Source organism: Ooceraea biroi, chromosome 8 (genome assembly GCF_003672135.1).
Source record: "Ooceraea biroi isolate clonal line C1 chromosome 8, Obir_v5.4, whole genome shotgun sequence".
Lineage (NCBI taxonomy): Eukaryota > Metazoa > Arthropoda > Insecta > Hymenoptera > Formicidae > Ooceraea > Ooceraea biroi.
The window spans coordinates 3,511,367-3,526,878 of NC_039513.1; the positions used below are offsets into that span (position 1 = coordinate 3,511,367).

The following is a 15,512-nucleotide window of genomic DNA, read 5'->3' on the forward strand; positions in this document are numbered from 1 at the left end:
TATCAAAATTATTTTCTTTTCAAATTGTTAATTTGCTCGCGTATGGCATTTTCCAAATAAAATGTACATTATTGATTAAATAAATGGTATGTAGATGAAAAATGAGTGTGAAGAAAGTTCACTCGTTAGTTAATAACACTTTAATTATTAATTAATGTTAGATAATAGCATACTCTTTCCAAAGTGCAATTAGATCTTCACAGGTTGTATGACGTGATATGCTTTTCTGGAGTAGGCCGTGACATTGCATAACAAAACGCATTAAATCGCGACAGGCTACTAGCGCAAGCTACTGATATCAAATAATAACATGCATGACGTTACACATATCGTCATCATAATTACAAGCTTCTTATGAGCGACCATGTGCATTTTATGTGTCTATTAATGCAACACATTATAATGTGATACAGCTCAATGGAAGCCGACAACGTAAGAAAATAATTGATCTACTGTCTATTAAGAGATGATTCATTTACGGTCATTTAATTAAAAATCGCTTATGTAACTTTTTCCTGCAATTTCATAAAATACCGAGAAATCACGACACTTGAAATTTTATGATGTTTCTATCAATTATTACCAGCGCAAGCCATTGTTATCTCAATTTGAATACATCGGTAGATATAATTCTAGAATGCAATGTTCGTCCAATTTAAAGCGGTGTCATCTTGATTTTATAAAATTTAAATTTAAGATTCAACGATACCAAAAACTATTTTGTAGTACAGAAACTATTTCTTCAAAGAAAACAGATTGTGAACTTGAACCTGTAAGTCTCTTCATCACAAAAATATTCTTAATGCACTTATAAATTTTCTTGCTTCCGTTCTGTCGAAGAGCATTGCCAACTGTACTCGAAATGTCAGAGAAAATTTAACTTTTAATTAGACAAAATTAGAAAATATATTTCATTTCAGAAACTGTGCATTTATTTATCCATTCTTATTTATAGACCGAAACTTGCGTAAGGATTAGAGATTGCCGTGACGTACACGGAAGAAGAAGAACAAGAAGAAGAAGAAGAAGAAACAAAACCGAGACGTCAAGGGAGACAAGCGGAGTGTTTTGAAACGGTACGTTCTTCGTCACGGTAACGTGTGCACCACATGCGTACATGCGTGCGACGTAAATGCAGTCGTCCAAGAGAGACCGAGACAGAGAGAGAAGGAAGAGAAGATGGAAAAGACCGGGAGAGAGACGAGGAGGACTTTGTCATCATCGTCGTCGTCGTCGTCGGCAACGGCGGCAATGAGTGCACTGGGAGAGACCTTGACAACCGAGGAGCGCTACCATTTTCGCGGCATAGTAGTAAATCGACGCAGGTGTGGGTCGACTGCACGGTGCAACAGGCCACGCGAGTATACATACAACGCACAGGGTGCGGCACGAAGGGGTGCGGGCTTTTTCACGACGAGAAAAAATTAAGGGCAGCAGGGGAAGAATCACGAAGACCGATCTCCAATTTGCGAATTCCGAAGACGGTAGGAAAATTGGCAGAACAATTGCGATTTAATCGAATCGATCTACCATCATCAATATCTGATTTAATGGACATTTGGTTCAATATTTTAGTATGTGTTTCTGACATTTTTGTGTAATACGCGCAGAATCTTTACTTGATTAAGTTGTTTTCACGCATATGCACGTACATGCATATACGTAAGTGTATATTTTCCAGAAGTATGATTTCCTCAAAGTGAGCATTGATCATTGATGCACCTACAATGATCCTCTGTGAATGAGATCCAAGAGATCCATATCGCTTAACAAGAGTGAGGAAACTGTGTGATTATATTTTTTTTACATTTATCAAGATGTAATTACCAGAAAAAGAGATCTGATCTGGATAAAACAGTTTGAAGTAAATATGTGTATCACCTGAACTGAATCTATTTTTGTATTAATTCTTTGGTTGCACTTGCACGGAGGCAAGGATGAACACAAGTTCGCGGACAAAAATTAGATTTCACTGTCGAGGTCCGCAGCCACCCCCGCTCGTTTGCGTCGCGTATTACGCGTCGCCTCGTGCATCATACTAGTTTTATGCCAAACTAGAGCGCGCCGTGCTAAAGATAGGTCGTTGCAGGCAGGAATCGGTGTGCATCCACTACCGGCGCAGGGAACAAGGGCAACCTTGGCCTTATGAGCTTATATAACGAGGAAGCGGCCGATTCGCGAGCTCAGTCGTTTCGATCTATCGACGCGACGTGTGCGCCGATTGCGACCCGCTGTCGACCCGATCACGTTTCCCGAATGTGTTTCTTTTTCGTCGCATGCTCTCGCCGATTTCTGTGCACTTCTGCACGTTATTGAACGATAGCCGAACGACACGAACTGGACTGTTAGCGCGCTCCTCGCGAGCTTCTCGCGCGAGTGCGAAATGCATCGCTGAAACGTGCTGCGCACGCGAACACGAAGCATTCTATTAGAGCGTTTTTTGCGTTTTTTACGCCAACGCAAAGGCACTTTTTTGTTCCAGCGCAAAACAACGAGTTGGATCACTCTATCGCGTAATTACGAGTCGGTGGTTCGTTAAGAGCGTTTTGCGCATTCACGCTCTTCGCATCTTTCCGATCTTTTTCTAGGATTATTGTCGAGATCACCGTTTCTCCGTCACAGTTTCCACTGGATACGAGGACATTGCTGAAAATGCAGTCGACGTTTTTGCACCAGGTGGAACTGGCACGATCGGAAAAACATAGGTACCATTAAAGGAGCGCGCGCGCCGCTTCGACCGATCGGGACCGCGACGAGGTGGGGATCGCCGTCGCGGGAAATCAACGTCTTTTCTTGGCAGAATCGGAGGCAATCCGTGGGTGGCAGAGCGGCACGTTAGATCGCCGATACTCTTCCGCCTTTTGACAGATGCGAGGATTAGTGCCGCGCGACGCGTGTAGTGAAGAAACCGACATTGTTTACGACAGCGTTTACTCGCGGTGAGTTGTATGCAGAACGCGGTTACCGTAAAAGATTATCGTACCGATACTCCACATGTTTAACGAATATGTGTAGTGATTAATGTATTTTTTGTTGTACAATTATATTTTTTGTAATTCATAATGAAATTGATTTTATCTTTTATGAATTTTAATTTTAGAATTTTCTAACATGTTTTATTCACAACTAGATCTCCTGTTTATAATTTTTGATAATTACGCGATAATTTAAAACACGATTATTTTGTACTATAAGATGAATTATATACAATAATGCTCTAAATAAAAATAACGATAGTTAACAATTTGATACATTTAGAAAGACCACTAATTTTGTCATCGCGTTTGTGTTAAAAGGCAAACTTGATGTGGCCTTGATTTTCTTTGATGTGTCATGTATAAGAGAGAGAGAGAGAGAGAGAGAAAGATCACTTGCAAGAAGCAAGTGTGCTCTCTCTCTCTTGATCACATATGCAGACCATGAAATACGCGAAAAGTCTATTTAACTTTTTTAGTCCACTCAATGCAAACAGCATAATGTTAGGTTTGCTGGATAATCTCCAGCTTCAGGAAATATCGTATACTCGGAATCTTTATAACGGTTTTATGCGTGTGTATTCAAGTTTGCAACGGTTCCATCGTAACGAAAATTTGGCATTAGTTAGTCACGTGCGCGATGCACTTAACACATCAACACTTTAGGTTCGTGTTTATTCTCTGACCGTGAGATCATCGCAAGGTCTGTCATAATCAGCATAATACGCAAGTAAATTTCAATTTCAATGATGAGTTATTTACTCATTTAATTTATCTAAATGATTCTTGATGGGCATACATGATCTATTGGTAATTAATAATCAGAAATTCCATATTTCGCGTATTTTGAATATCGAGATTAATCTTTTTTCATATATTTTCTAGAACTGCGACAATTCCGACGAACCACGAAGTGAGTGGGTGAGATTACGCAATACTGATCCGAGTTTGTAAGTAGAGGGCTGTTTACTATACTTCAACACTATAAAACTATTTGCTTCATATCTTTTCTTTAAATGTTTTATTTGTTTATTTATTAATATCCTCACTTATTTATTTATATATTATCGTTTTGGCTCGAGCACGATTTTGCAATTTCAGACTGTTACCAACTGTATCACGTTAAACCAAGGCGTTTCCATTTCCAGATGACCCACTGCCAAGGAAGGATGGTCAATTCAATATTACTGTTCTGGGCGTTGGTCGGCCTAATTGGCCGAGTGCACGGCAAATGCAGCTTAGCACCGATCGTCGACAACGAACGTTCGATCGCCTACGCATGCATCCACGGTGACCTGAGTGACCTCAACGAGCTACCTGCCGACACCGAATGGATCGAGTTTTCGGTGTCGCGTTTCCACGCGATTCACGACGACGCGTTCCGCCGGTTTCCGAATCTCCGACGCTTATCCTTTTACAATTGTCATGTAAACGTCATCGAGCCCGCCGCGTTTCGCGGCCTACATCGATTAGATTGGCTGATCTTCCGCGGCACGAGGATCCACGTGGTGAGGGCCGCATGGTTCCGCCACTTGCCGAATCTTAGGAAATTGATTCTGGACAGGTATCGTCTCTCTCTCTCTAACTTAATTATTAAATTTAACAAAATCACAACAAAATTAAAATAATATTACGTGGAAAATACAATTGAAAGATATAGAAGCCGGAAATACAAAGATTTTTTATCTTTGATGTACGAATCTTCTCTCTTTTTTTATGAAACTATCTTCATGAAATAGATTCATGCAAATCGATTAAGCATAAGTTATCCTACGGAGTATATGTTATATTTATCAAATTCGAGGACATCAGACATTGGCAGATCGGGGCCAGATGCAGGAGCTTATATAAAGCATCCGTCAGTTATATATTCAATAACGTCGATGACCTAGTTATTCATTGCCCCATTGCAAGCATGATGTCATCGCTATCCGAATATCGACGATTAGAAACCGATCACGAATAGGGACCTCGACTTAAATTCGCATGTATACAAAATTTGCTTTAAATTGCATCAAAGTTTCAGGAAACATAGATCCTTGGCTCTAATATTCTTATGTTCCCAATCTTGTTGCAATTCTCGAATCTTTCAGATCTGTTTATCGCAACAGTTTTTAAACCTGAGATCCTAAACGCTCGTCTTATCAACTTGTGAAATATTCTTCGAGTTCAGTTTTAAGAAATAATGGATAACGGATAGAGGAAAGTCCCCGATTATGAGATACCATATCGATTTTGCCGAATGTAAGGAAATCTATAGGCAGAATTTAAAAATGTAATACGTTCTCTTGAAGAGAATTTAATAAGCTTTAGGTTGGTCAAATGAAAAATCTAATTTAAATATTATTTTTTCTGAAAATTAAAAAAATTTGAAAAAGAGCTTTACGCAAGATCGCGAAAGTGTGCTCCTAATATAAGATACCTTGAGAAATCGGTGTTAAAAGTGCAAAATACATCAGTATTGCAAGTAAAAAACTTTATTAGATATTTTTATAAAAATACTGCTGCCACAGCCTTCGCCAAATCTTCACGATTCCACTGTCGACGCTTCCTCGTTTCTCTAACCTCCATAGTCAGATTCTATAAAAATTAAATATACAAAAATTCGTAATATAAATTCGTATTAACTTTTCTTTAACCTTAACGTAGTATTTTCTTTCTTTTTATTACACTACATACTCTTCATATTCGAGCAATAATTATCTCATATTAAGAGTACCCTGAATATCTCATTATACGAGCCACGCGCCTAGCGGTTCCGCGATCGTGAAATCTAACCTCTACAATTAAGCAATTCAACAAATCGCGTATTTTCCTGTTACTACGATTCTACTCTATCATTGCATACTGAATTTATTGCCAACCATTTCTTTATTACGTAATAAACCAGGTTTAAAGACTTACCTTAAGTTCCTTTGACATGTTCACAATTTCACAAACCTTTTCTTGCAAAAGCTAAACGCAATAACGAACAATGCATTTTTCACTAAATATGTTTTACACCAAGAGTAATAAGTTTATGGTGGAATTAACAGATGGTACTCAATAGTTTAGCAGAAACTCCATTATCTCATATTAGGAGCATATCTCATAATAGGGGATTCTCCTCTCTATTTTTCTCATTCATATGTCAAGTGCACGTTTTTCTTTCAGATGCGGCTTGGTCCATATCGAGCCTGACGTTTTTCGCACGTTACCGCGACTGGAGACTCTGGACTTGCGCGATAATGACCTCGATTGCTTGTCGGTGGAGGAGCTATCTCATTTGACGATGCTCAGGACCGTGCGTATCGACGGCAACCCGTGGTTATGCGAGTGCCGACGAATAATGGAGAACTTCTTCCATGAGAGATCGATCGTTCAGGTGTTGGAGTGCAGAGCTCGTAAGAAGATCTGCGTAGTGCGAAATCTGCAGTGCATGACGCAAATCGACGTCCCGCTCCAACCTCCCACGATAACCATCGAACAAATAGGCAGTCGTGTGGTAAGTCAATTATTCACATAACTGTCTTTAACTTTGTCATACAACCCTTACAATTTTTACTTTATTCAGAGTGTCCCAGAGCTATCTCTATGTGACCAATAAGAAAGAAATTATTACACGAACATAAGTTGTAAATGCTTTATAAAAAGGTTACAACAAATCTCCAAATTAAAGTAAAAGCATATTTCTATCGTATCTTCGTTTATCCGAACTTTACTACTTATTTATTACTTTATTATACAAAACAAAAGTTTTATATTTTAGAACGTTATAAGATGCGGAGATTAACTTTTTACTGCAGGAATCTCACGCACACTTTGATTTTTCTTGATTTCGATAAATATCGTATTTTGTATAATGTACAATGTGTAAGTTAATCACCTTCAACGACTTCAAGTAGTAAACACAGCTCGAATAGACACGTTAAATGAGAAACGTCATCGATCTATTTTATGTTTGTTTTTTTTCAACTTTTTGATCAATTTTACATTTATGTAACATTTTTATTTTATCTTATTTATAATATACGCTTTCATTATTAAAAGAAAGTTCAAGACACTCTGTATAATTTCTCTCCTCTCACATCTTTAACAGAAATTCAGATGTTAGATTTTTTAAATTCAGATGTTAGAAAGTTAAAGCTTTCATGAAATCATAAATAATTAGTTACAAACTTTTAGAAGAATACATTTTTCATCGGACTCGTATGATGGTCTTTGAGAATTAGTTGCAATTGAGCACCGGTATATCGACAGTAAGACAATATGTCCTGAGTCAGGTTGCCTTGTTTCCAAGATATCACGTTTCAGAAAGTCGAACTGTACTCTCGCAATGAAATAGAAAGGACGCGTTTCGATCATGATTACGTAGCTACAATCGTGCAATGTATCGCAACCTCTATTACTGCAATTTCTATTCGCGTAAAAAGTCGGATTTGTGCACCTCGCGGGAGAAAGTCGAAATTTCATGCATCCGTAAATAATAGATAATTACAAATGTAATTACGCACTTAATGATCATATAACATCATTGCCTGAGATAATTTAATCATCATCATCATATACATGAACGAAAGCTACATACACATTTATATAAATTACATGACATGCGTGTGCACAAGTCGATGATATCCATCAACAGAAACGGAATCATTATATCGACATTATACCTCTCACATAATTATTGTATGTAATCATATATAATTTATATAATTTTTAGTCCTTAAATTATAGTTCTATACAGTTGTATGTACATTTCAATCTCTACTTTTCGTGCCCATAGTCAGATCCATAACTGCCATATTGAATTTTTAACGTCTAAATTTGATAATTTCGGGGGAATTCAGATCTTAAAGAGAATGGAAATTTGCGTTCGACACGCAGCAATAGCTCAATCCTGTGACGTTTCACTATTGAAGATTGCAATTTTTTATATAATTCAGTAATTTCCTAAAGAGAGAGAGGGGGGGGGGGAGAAAGAAGATTCTGATATGCTGATGATAACCAAACATAATTGTTCGCTCATTCATTTTCGATCTCCACTATTTTTCAGTTAGACCATTGTCACAACACTCTTGATACTCGTCGCAACTACGGAAAAAAAGTACAATAATTGAACGAGCACTCACCTCATAGGAAAGAGACGTTGCGCTCTCAGCAATACCACGAGTCCTCAAATATCCCAGGGCGTCGATGTCCTCTTTCGACGGCTCCTTCCCGCAAGCTTTAATGAAGACACGCGGGTTCGCATCGCGACGATCACCGAAAGCCAAACGCGACATGTAAACAGTGCAACGCACGGGACGCGAGCGGGGAAACGCTTGTCGCGGCACAACCGGCACGCGCGTCCGCTTCAGCAAAACTCGCGCGCGACATGTGGCGGATGCGCGAGTCACGTGACTCGCGATGCTCTTATACTTTTGCGCGCGCGTTCTTTTGCTTCTTTTTCCCGGCAGTTATTAGTCGATGCAATTCCGCACGCACGGCCAACGAGGGTTACGCAACCGACACGCGGAAAATCGACAATAACGCGCGAAACCGAGACCTCGTTTCAACGGCACTCGCGAGCCACGAAATGTCGATCCCCGTTCGAACGCGAAGTTCAGCGATGGATCACGTGATCACGGAGTTTCGTCCGATTGGTTCATTGTCAGATCGCCGAAACTCGCGCGCGGTACGTGATCGATTGCACGGCTAATGCAGCCAACGTCGGAGAAATGAAACGACCGAGCAAACCATGTAACCGGCGCGAAAGAGCCCGTTCACCTCGCTGCCGCGTTTCGCGCATCCCTGTAACCGTTTCTCTCCCGTAGGAGCGTCCTAGCGGTCACTTCCAGACGAGCGTGCTGACGTCGCTGGACCGGCTGCCGGACAAAACCACGTGGATCGAGATCTCGGGCCTGTGGGTCGAGCGTCTGCCCGCGTACGCGTTTTTCCGCTTCGGCAAAACTCGCGCGCGACAGTGGCGGATGCGCGAGTCACGTGACTCGCGATGCTCTTATACTTTTGCGCGCGCGTTCTTTTGCTTCTTTTTCCCGGCAGTTATTAGTCGATGCAATTCCGCATGCACGGCCAACGAGGGTTACGCAACCGACGCGCAGAAAATCGACAATAACGCGCGAAACCGAGACCTCGTTTCAACGGCACTCGCGAGCCACGAAATGTCGATCCCCGTTCGAACGCGAAGTTCAGCGATGGATCACGTGATCACGGAGTTTCGTCCGATTGGTTCATTGTCAGATCGCCGAAACTCGCGCGCGGTACGTGATCGATTGCACGGCTAATGCAGCCAACGTCGGAGAAATGAAACGATCGAGCAAACCATGTAACCGGTGTAACCGGCGCGAAAGAGCTCGCGTTCACCTCGCTGCCGCGTTTCGCGCATCCCTGTAACCGTTTCTCTCCCGTAGGAGCGTCCTAGCGGTCACTTCCAGACGAGCGTGCTGACGTCGCTGGACCGGCTGCCGGACAAAACCACGTGGATCGAGATCTCGGGCCTGTGGGTCGAGCGTCTGCCCGCGTACGCGTTTTTCCGCTTCGGCAACAGCCTACGCAGCCTAGAACTGCGCAATTGCACGATCGGCGCGATCGAGCCGGGCGCACTCGCCGGTCTGCACCAGTTGCAGCGGCTCACGCTCATCGGCAACCAGCTGCCCGCAGTGTCCGCCCATTGGTTCGGTGATCTCGTGGCGCTGCGCCAATTGGTGCTCGCGCGCAACGACATCGAGTGGATCGAGCCCGGAGCACTGCGCCGTCTGGCCGGCAGTTTGACGCACCTCGACTTGCGCTTCAATCGGCTACGTTGCTTGTCACTGGACGAGTTGAAGTATCTGAGGCGACTGGAGCGACTCGAGGCGGTCGGGAATCCGTGGAACTGCGAGTGCCGCGGGCAGCTGCAACGATTTCTCATGGAGCGCAATGTGGGCTTCGGTATCAACGGTCGCTGCTACGAGGATCACGAAGTTCCGGAGCCAATCGACAGAAGGCAGTACCTACCTGTAAGTGGATTTTCATCAATTATTTATTTTATTAATATTCGAGATGTGGTCTCTCTGAAGTATGTATGAGGAGATATTTAAGTACGTATATAGTTACTAGCCTTTTTATTTTAATTATTACTTGGTAAATATGTATTCCGTAGAATCTCTTAGAATGTTACTTTAAAATGTTAATTTATAAAAAATGAAATCTTACGTATAAAAATTATATATTTGTATGACAAATTTTCCTTTAAAAATCTTCAAATTCAGTTTTAGGAAACATAAAAAAGTGCGATAATACCGGAAACATTAAATGTGTAATAAAGCTAAAAATGAAACTATAATTATATCGAGTTAATTTCTGTATTTCGCAAATGACTTTTAATTTGTTACATATTCAATGTATTAATATTTATGCGAGATCTAATTTTAACTTTATCTATACTTGTATGAAGTAACTTGGATTTACCAAACAGAACTTTGTTAAACTGACAAATTTGAGACTTCATGAAAATTCTAACGCCGAGGCATATCTTTTAGACCAACATAACGATACCAGTTACTGGTCACGTGTATTGGACCTCCTTTGAGGAAGCTGTGCGACACATCACCGTGACGAGTCCGATTACCGTTCGTCCGACCATCGAGATTCACACGGAGAGACCGCCGGTACACAGGGGTACTTGCATGCAGGACAGGAATGAACGGTCGCATCAAGTATTTATCTGCAGCGGCATTAGCGCACTCAGAGAACTGGATGCTGTGCCATACTCCGCCCACACTATTCGCATCGTTTATTCGAATCTGAAGACAATCCCGACACGGGCATTCGCCCGCTTCGACGGCTGGCTATCCCGGCTGGAGCTACACGACTGCGGCATCGAGAGGATCGAGCATCGCGCGTTTGCCGACCTGTACAACCTCCAGCATCTGTCGCTGCGTAGTAACCAGCTGGAGTCCGTGACATCCGACGCGCTGGAAGGCCTGTCGAACCTGCGGCACCTGGACCTGTCGCGGAATCACGTTTACCGCATCACGAACGACGCGTTCCACGCACTGTCACGGCTGCGTAGCCTTGACGTATCTGAGAACCGCATGAATTGCATCGGCGTGGAGCACATGGCCCACCGGATGCCGTACCTGAACGTCCTCAGGGTAGCGGGCAATCCGTGGAGCTGTCTGTGTGGCTCGAAGCTGGCCGATTTTCTGGACTCCCGCAGGATACCGTACGACCGCGCGTCCCTGCTCGACGTGAACGATGACTGCTACGTCACCGGGACGACCATGAGCTCGTCCACGCAAACCGTCCCGACCGAGCCACCCACGATACCGATTCGCAACGAGACCGCTACGGGCTCCTGCACCGTTCACCGAGAGCCCACGGGACCGCGGTACCGCTGCGTCGGCGGAAACCTAGCGCTGCTGAAGAGCATATCGCGCGATGCCGTCTCCATCGAGTTTTACGAGGGTGACTTGCCTCACCTGCCAGCTGGCTCTCTCTACAACTTCCCGAATCTGCGAGAGCTCAGCATCAGAAAGTGCAGCCTGACGACGATCGAGGCCGGCGCCTTCCATGGTCTGGACTCGCTGGAGCGACTCACCATTCGGGATAACTCGCTGACGTCGATCGAAGTGGACTGGTTCAACCTACAGCGTCTCGAGCGGCTGGATCTCCGCGGTAACTCGATCCACTACATCGCGCCGGGTGCTTTTCGCCATTTGCGCAAACTGGTCTACTTAAATCTCGAGGGAAATGATCTCAAGTGTATTTTTAGCAGCGATTTGCAGGATATGCCGGATCTGCACGTTATCGAATTCAGCGGAAATCCGTTAAAATGGCGTTGCCGCGTAGATCTCGAGCAGTTCCTTGAGACGCGAAAGATCAAGTTTGTCAGGGTGGAGGAGTCATGCGAGGGCAAAAAGATCATGCGTAATCTTTTGTATCAAAACCGTACTGCCGAGGCACAGGAATGTCCACCGGGCTGCTCAATGGCGACTAAATTCGAGCAGACAAGTCTAATAATATTCACGATGTTTGCGTTGTCCTTTGCAATACAATTGGCTTAATTTTTTATCTACCATATAAAAGCAAACATTTTTCAAATAATTTTCTTGGAGGTTTGTGTGGTAATTATTTTTACAATTCCAGGTTTTTGAAAGATTATATAATTTTTTAATTTAACATATATCAATGTATCATGTTTGATAAGAAGACATTAAAAATTTTAATTTTTGTCAATAGCTCTTACATAAAAAGAAATTAATAATATTCGAGTCTTCAACTTCGCCTTTTGCGAAAGATATAATAGTCCAAGTAACAATGAAAGAACTAATTTTTCTGTATCCAACAAAAGAAATTTCTGAGATTTTCGTTAATAGCTAGAAAACTTATATTTGTTATTTAAATGCAACTATTTATATTTGAGCAATATATATTATAAAAATCGTAATAGCGATTTTTTACTGTAGAATGAAAATCACGTGTTGAGTATCAACACTGTTAGCTAAAATAATGGATAAAATATATAAATATTATCAAACTTGATGGATTTTTAAGAGGAAATTTATTTTTCAAAAGAGTAAGTTAGGTAAGAGTAGATCCGGAATTGTCAATGTTGTCAATCAATGTGTTCATACATGAAAACGCTTAAGCTAATGAATATGTATATTTATTTTTGCGAATGTAGATATATTTAAACTTAGTCCCTTTATATACATAATACTGTACATTGCACAATAACATAAGTAGGATAATACTCGATCTCTAGTTATTTCGTCAAATCGCTTAGAGTGTTCGTCGCACAACATGATTCAATTTGACGTTACCATTATAATTATCAGACGTATCGTGACGAAGATCTTACTTAAAGCAATGATAAGAAATTGCGTGTTACTGCCGAAAGGGACCATCGATAAATAATTGTCTTGGATGTAACAGGAAATTATGCACAAAGAGAGACAGAGTATAATGTACTGTTAACTTATATAACAATAATAATGGTAAAGTCACATTATTTGTAATACCATAAAGACGTGTCAGTGCGACGTTATAAAACACTCTTTAATTGTGTTCATCTTAATATTAAAAAGTTGATTGTATATATTTATTTTAGAATTGTAACATGCTCTTTGCTACACTAAAACGCAACAAGTCTTAATAAAAATCTATTTGAGCAATTAATATATCTATGCAGTATACAATAACCATTTATTTTTATTGTTACTTTAATTGTTTTCAACAATTACTTACATTTATTTGTAAAATTAAATTTCTCATGGTTAAAATTTTATGTAAATATTAAATTAAATGATTATTATAGTTTGCTGGTTATTATAGTATGTAATATAACTTTTAAAAGGAAGCATTAGCAAGCAGCCCGGCTAGCTCAGTCGGTAGAGCATGAGACTCTTAATCTCAGGGTCGTGGGTTCGAGCCCCACGTTGGGCGAATTTTTTTCCATATTTTTTTCAATATACAGACATATTAATATGCCTATGTATAAACATATGGTCTGAATAACTTAACATTTATGTGAAAAAGATATGATAAAGTTAGACTTATATTTAAAAATTTCTTAGAAATTTGATGTTTTTGAGAAAAAAAGTTTTAAATTTATATTAAATTTATATACATATATATTACATACATACTGCAACAAAATAAAGAAAAAAATTACTTAAAGAAATAATATTTTAGAAAAAATAGATGCTAGCAGAACGTGGTTTCGATCCACGGACCTCTGGGTTATGGGCCCAGCACGCTTCCACTGCGCCACTCTGCTTGCTTGACGCTCCCTTTTCTAGGGGGTAATAAAAGTGTCATACTTAATTTTCATAGTAATGTCAAGCTATTTTATAAGTAATACTGTTTATTATCTTAATTAATTATTAAAAGTAATTTTCTGAAGAAAAAGTTCAATTATTATCTCAGAGAGGAGATAAGATTACGAACCGTAATGATCAATAGATCAGTGATGAAATTATATGTAAGTATTAATATTTTACGTTAAGAATTAGTTTTAAGAAAAAACATTATTTATGAGATAATTTAATATAATACCATGTACTAATTTGAATACAGAATTTTGTTCACGTCAACTCTAGTATTAAATTAGTTTTGTAAATGTGTATATGGATGCGTGTTATATCAATTTCGGTTTTATATATGTATACATATATGACAAAATATTAGCGAAATATGTATCAAGATAATTCCTTGTTGTTGCTAAATTGACTTGAGATTTATGACAATTGTCATTTTTTCGGACATCTTAGATATTTATAATTTCTAGAAAATTTTAAATAAGAGGATTAATTACAATTGTTAAATTAAGATGTAAAACTTTTCAGACAAGATTTCCAGATAAATTTTTCGTTGATAATCGTATCACAATAAGGCATGATTGCTAAATTTACAAGCATAAACAATTGAAGTTTAAAGAGCGATTGTGACGTCAAGCGAAATTTGAAGTAATGAGCAATCTTGCCAATATAAGTCACCAGTTGGTTTCGTGATTCACTGTCGAGATATGCTAGCAGGGCTTTCATGCGATTGAACAGGCTCGAACCTGCACAGTTTAGTTAGCGACCTGTAGCGGAGAATGCCCGGTTCCGGATCTCGAGTGCATCGTATCGTGTGCGCGAGGTACAATCGATAAAAAGACGTTAACGTAATCGCGAAGGTCGCGCGTCCGCACGTAACGTACGATAGAAAGTTTTTGCGATACCGCGACGCGGAAACACCGATGTTCTACATCGAACAAAAAAAGATGGAAATTGTTATTCACACGTATCGATTTCCGCGCAAAACATTCTACAATGTTTGCTGCATTGTTTGCCCGATGTAGCGTCGCAAAGAAGTCATAAGCAGTGATTTTGAAGTTGATACTTCACGATTCTGCAGGTTTGAATTTCTCAAACTGTCCGAATTCGCGCGTTACACAAACCCCTTCGATTGACCCGATTGGCCAATGATAGCTCGAGCTAAATACAGCTGAAAATTGTCCATGATAATATGTAGACGAACAAACTTGTTACGGACGGATCGTGCATTCGCATTTATTCATCGTGAAAATAATTTACATAACATCGGATTTTTTATGGATGAATAAGAAGAAATGGTGCCTCGGTAGTAATAATTTCTTGCACCTCTCAGAATTTATTTTCATACGTAAGGTTTTTAGAACATAGGTAACATATATATCAATTCTGCGACCCATGTAACTTAATCTATAGAATACAGATGGCGGTGATGGTATCATTCAATACCTTCGCGACGAGACGTCGGGATGCACAGAATCTCGGAATCACGGTTTATAATTGCGGACGATGTTAAATTCGCCGCGGCACGAAACCTTAAAAAGTTGTTTCGATCGACGATATTATTCTCGTTCCTTTTCTCGGCTCTTTTTCACAACGATCGAACTTGATTGCGTCGTTGCGACTTGCTGCCTGACTCACGTAGTGGGACTAACTGTTCGCGGAAAACGGATAGAGACGGCCATCTTTTTCGAGAGGATGATGCAATCGATGACACGTTTCAACCATATCGTCGGCCATCAGGCGCGTATCGTTC

The 15,512-nt window shown here is 40.4% G+C and overlaps 3 protein-coding genes and 2 non-coding genes across 7 annotated transcripts in view; 3 read left to right on the plus strand and 2 right to left on the minus strand.

Moving 5' to 3' along the window:
- Positions 1-9,462, minus strand: part of LOC105274836 (cytospin-A) — a 48,151-nt gene extending 38,689 nt beyond the window's left edge. For 2 of the 3 annotated variants that reach the window (XM_011331282.3, XM_026972099.1), the window contains exon 1: positions 8,087-8,910. In XM_011331282.3, coding sequence (XP_011329584.1) covers positions 8,087-8,239 — 153 coding nt within the window. In that variant the 5' untranslated portion in view covers positions 8,240-8,910. Of the gene's footprint in view, positions 1-8,086; positions 8,911-9,320 lie in introns of those variants that run through there. The other variant, XM_026972098.1, reaches the window with a different exon arrangement.
- On the plus strand, positions 1,011-1,869 carry LOC113562489. The gene is made up of 2 exons (XM_026972100.1): positions 1,011-1,484; positions 1,682-1,869. Exons 1-2 carry the CDS (start codon positions 1,110-1,112, stop codon positions 1,715-1,717), a joined length of 411 nt encoding a protein of 136 aa, XP_026827901.1. The 5' UTR covers positions 1,011-1,109; the 3' UTR covers positions 1,718-1,869.
- Positions 1,973-13,119, plus strand: LOC105274837 (slit homolog 1 protein). The gene is made up of 6 exons (XM_026972101.1): positions 1,973-2,939; positions 3,861-3,925; positions 4,124-4,539; positions 6,129-6,459; positions 9,368-9,955; positions 10,478-13,119. Exons 3-6 carry the CDS (start codon positions 4,124-4,126, stop codon positions 12,002-12,004), a joined length of 2,862 nt encoding a protein of 953 aa, XP_026827902.1. The 5' UTR covers positions 1,973-2,939; positions 3,861-3,925; the 3' UTR covers positions 12,005-13,119.
- Positions 13,120-13,312: 193 nt separating this feature from the next.
- Trnak-cuu lies at positions 13,313-13,385 on the plus strand. The gene has a single exon. It is a non-coding gene; the product is annotated as a tRNA-Lys (tRNA).
- A 262-nt stretch (positions 13,386-13,647) lies between these two features.
- Positions 13,648-13,719, minus strand: Trnam-cau. The gene has a single exon. It is a non-coding gene; the product is annotated as a tRNA-Met (tRNA).
- Positions 13,720-15,512: the final 1,793 nt, after the last annotated feature.

Excerpts from the sequence above, each read along its gene's own strand:
- LOC113562489 (XM_026972100.1), top strand. The coding sequence starts at position 1,110 with ATGCGTACATGCGTGCGACGTAAATGCAGTCGTCCAAGAGAGACCGAG. Across the intron at positions 1,485-1,681 it reads ATTTGCGAATTCCGAAGACG|AAGTATGATTTCCTCAAAGT; the intron begins GTAGGAAAATTG and ends TATATTTTCCAG.
- LOC105274837 (XM_026972101.1), top strand. The coding sequence starts at position 4,124 with ATGACCCACTGCCAAGGAAGGATGGTCAATTCAATATTACTGTTCTGG. Across the intron at positions 4,540-6,128 it reads AGGAAATTGATTCTGGACAG|ATGCGGCTTGGTCCATATCG; the intron begins GTATCGTCTCTC and ends TTTTTCTTTCAG. Across the intron at positions 6,460-9,367 it reads AACAAATAGGCAGTCGTGTG|GAGCGTCCTAGCGGTCACTT; the intron begins GTAAGTCAATTA and ends TCTCTCCCGTAG.